General features: G+C 37.2%; 1 protein-coding gene across 1 annotated transcript in view; it reads left to right on the top strand.

Moving 5' to 3' along the window:
- Nucleotides 1–3517, top strand: part of lrrc30a (leucine rich repeat containing 30a) — a 10678-nt gene that overhangs the window by 384 nt on the left and 6777 nt on the right. Inside the window, exons 2-3 of the mRNA XM_035657367.1 lie at nucleotides 952–1447; nucleotides 2776–2907. Coding sequence (XP_035513260.1) covers nucleotides 1295–1447; nucleotides 2776–2907 — 285 coding nt within the window. The 5' untranslated portion in view covers nucleotides 952–1294. The remainder of the gene's footprint in view (nucleotides 1–951; nucleotides 1448–2775; nucleotides 2908–3517) is intronic.

Here is a 3517-nt window from a genome sequence, read left to right as displayed (position 1 = left end):
CCTTATAAAATTATTTACAGATGTCCAACAGGCAAGAAAAACCTTTCTTTTAAGCAGCAGAAATCTCAGACAGACCCCGGCTCTAGGTGGGCTGAGTACCCTTACTTCCTATTGAGACCTTTGGTAAGAATGGCGGTTCCCACCATTGAGGTCACCTATATTTTTTCCAAGAGGTATACAATAAAAGTTAAAGGAAAGTCAAATTGTTGGTATTTCTAAAATGTTGGGTACAGCAATTATTACACAGTCATATTTATATATTTTTTATTTTTACTACAATTAAAGTGTAACATGTAGAAACATAATTTAAAATTATAATTAATCATTTGGCTGAATCAACAACTGTCGCTACTCATTACGCTGCTGCTGCTTCCACACAGCCAGCTGGGCACTGATGTCAATTAAACCCTATGCCAGTTCACTGAATCCAATTACATGACCTTCAGTTATATTAATAACATAATTTAATTTAATCTTGGCCTATTTTAAAGGTCCAGTGTGTAAAATTGAGGAGGATCTATTGTCGCAAATGTAACGTAATATTCATAGCATATACCATACCAGAAGAAATAAAAATTTCTTCTACCTGTCACATTCATGTTTTCAGTCTGTACAGAATTGTAATTTACTATATAAACAAAAAATATGATTACATAATAAATTCATGTAGCTTTAACCAAATTCTAAATATAATGTATGATGAATGGGATGATCACGTTGCTCTATAACTGCTGGATGTGCAAATTAGCAGCTGTTAAGTTAAACATAAACTTGAAAGGTGATGATTGTTGTGTGTTGTGAGTGGACAGAAACAGTCAGCTATCAGCCAACTGTAACACTTTCATTTATTTATTTTATTTCGTCGTATTCAGACTTGAATTGTGCTCTTGATCTTTGACGTTGCGTTGTAAAATATGTGTCTGTAAAAGAGTCTTCATTTTAAACCTGCAGGAGTTCACCTGAATCAAAGACAACAAACTCAGAGTGTGGACACCTGGAAAACATCTGGAGAACATCTGAACAATAGAATCTGTCTGTAGAACAACATCTGGACATCAGATTAGCATGTGGACGGTAGATCTGGGCATCCAAACAATAAAATAACGTCTGGATATCAGAATCCCATCAGACAGTAGAATTGAGACAGTTGCATTACTTTGGTCATCTGTTCTTGGTTTGGAGCAACAAAGAACTGGAAGACGAGGAGGAGAGGGCAACTGAGAGGGTCTGCTGGGAGGAAGAGGAGGAGGAGGAAGAAAGCAGGAGACACAGGAGGCAGCAGAAGGAGGAAGGGATGGGAGGAACAGTGTGTAAGGAGGAAGTGAATGAGGAAAAGAAAAGGAGCGTAGGGAGGGAGGACAGTCTGACGTCAGCAGACAGAATCCGTCGGTTCACCGTCAAACAGTTTGGATATAACGTTCTGAGTCTGGCTCGCCGAGGACTTAAGGTAGGACAGCGAATGCATCAGGAGCGCTTGCTGCTAACGCTAACTCCATTGTTTCCAGTGTAAACAAGATGGCCACCACTCTTTTAGGTATCTGTAATGTACAATTCATGCCAATGGATTCGTAGACCTAACAGAGTTCACTTCTGAGTAGACGGACAGCCGGAGATGTGGAGGATGTAGCTCCTTGCTCAGTGTGTTATCATATGCATGAGGAACATGACGATATATTGTGAGACAGATTAGGTGTGATTAGATGTTCTTTATTGTTCTTTATTGAACAGACAACCAATAAATAAATTAAAAATCACATAGTTCTAAAAGACAAGATTGAAGTCCTCTCCATTAGCATCAGTAGCTGTATCAACGTGCAGTTTTGACAAATACATGCATATCACAACCTTGGACAGTACCGTATTTGAGTTGAGTGTGTCAGTGCTGTAGTGGTGCCTAAAAAAGTGGGTAAACTCTTAATTTATGGACCAAATTTTAGTTTAAAGCAATCTGTCAAGCAAAGGACCAATACCCTATTTTATAAAAAGACATGTGAGAATACTCTACGCCAGTAGAGTTTGCACATCGTCACTGAACTGCTGCTGTTTGACTTCTGGCAGTAAAGGCCTTTACACAGCAGGTCTGTATTTATATATATATGTTTTTTTATCCTTCATCTAATAAAAATAGTTATGCATAGAAACCTTGTGGTGCTCTTACTAAAAGAAGAAAATCAAATAGGAATATTGGGTCCAAGGTGTCAAGAACAAGGAGAGTTTGACCTGATGGTAAAAAAAATATATAATATTGTGATTATTTAGACAGATATTGTGATATAATATGGGGGGTGCAATCTTTCTTATTAGCAAAATGACTTAAGAGAACTCTAACCCCATCAAGGCCATTTACAGTATCGTTAGGCTGGATGATACATTACATATAACTAGGCTATATTATTATTTGAACTGTACAATCAAACAAGATGATGTCAATGTAATTATAAAGTGTTATTTAAATAGGAAACTCAAAATAATAGTAATACAATATACAATCTTTTATTGAAAAATGTGTGTTTGATAGAAGAATATTTGTAAATGTTATCCTCAATCACAAGCCAAACCACTGAAGAACGAAGATGTTCTCACACATGGTTCTTGCATGAGGCCCACTGAAAAAGATTCCTTTTTGTCTCAGACAAAAATCTACAAAATATATTTCTCTACATCTCCAAGGTAGGGTATACATCTGTTCTTTGGAAAAGTCAAACTGATGTCTGAATCTTCTCATGATCTTTCCATTCCCACTGCCTCTTTTTCTTGCTCTTCCTTTTCCTGCAGGAGGTCCCAGATGAGTTGTGGGAACTTTTGGAGTTGGAGAAGCTGAATTTGTCTCTCAACAGTCTGAAGGTTCTTCCTCCTCAGCTGGCTCTGCTCTCCAACCTCGTAGTCCTCAACCTGTGGGGCAACCAAGTAAAACATCGGTTACCTCATTTTCTATACTCCTCCAGAGTATCCGCACCATCAGTCACACAAAACACAACCAGGAAGGAAATTTATATATGAATGGCAACAAAATATACAAAGTAAAAGAAATTATAGAACCCATCAAAAGGAAGAAATAAATCTAAAATGATCCATGGTGAACAGGTTATGTAAGTTGCCCATTTTACATTGAAACAAACAGTTTCTGTGGCTGGAAATCTTTACAAAGTCCCTGGGTTTGTCATCTTTATTTATTATTTCTTCCACAGAAAGAACACTTCATTGTCTTCTGCAGCACTGATAGAGATGGAAAATATCTTCCTTTTCTCACTGCATTACGGAAGGAGGCACAATGAATGTGTTGTCCCCCTGTCCTCCTTACATTTAATACAATTCCACTAATATATGTTTCCTAATCCCCCTTTATTATACAGAGTAAAGTATAGAACTGCTATGAAAATTGTCACATTTTAACTTGTACCTTCTCTTAATTGCATATTGCACTTAGCCATATTGTGATTTTAATAATATCTTAGTAATCCTGCTCAGGCAGCCAATGCGTACACTACCAGTCAAAAGTTTAGACACACCTTCTCAT

This window comes from Morone saxatilis, unplaced genomic scaffold (assembly GCF_004916995.1).
Source record: "Morone saxatilis isolate NCDOM2014 unplaced genomic scaffold, NCSU_SB_2.0 Contig0, whole genome shotgun sequence".
NCBI classification, from domain to species: Eukaryota; Metazoa; Chordata; class Actinopteri; family Moronidae; genus Morone; species Morone saxatilis.
The sequence above is the reverse complement of the archived record's forward strand: the minus strand, read 5'-3'. Positions and strand labels throughout refer to the sequence as shown.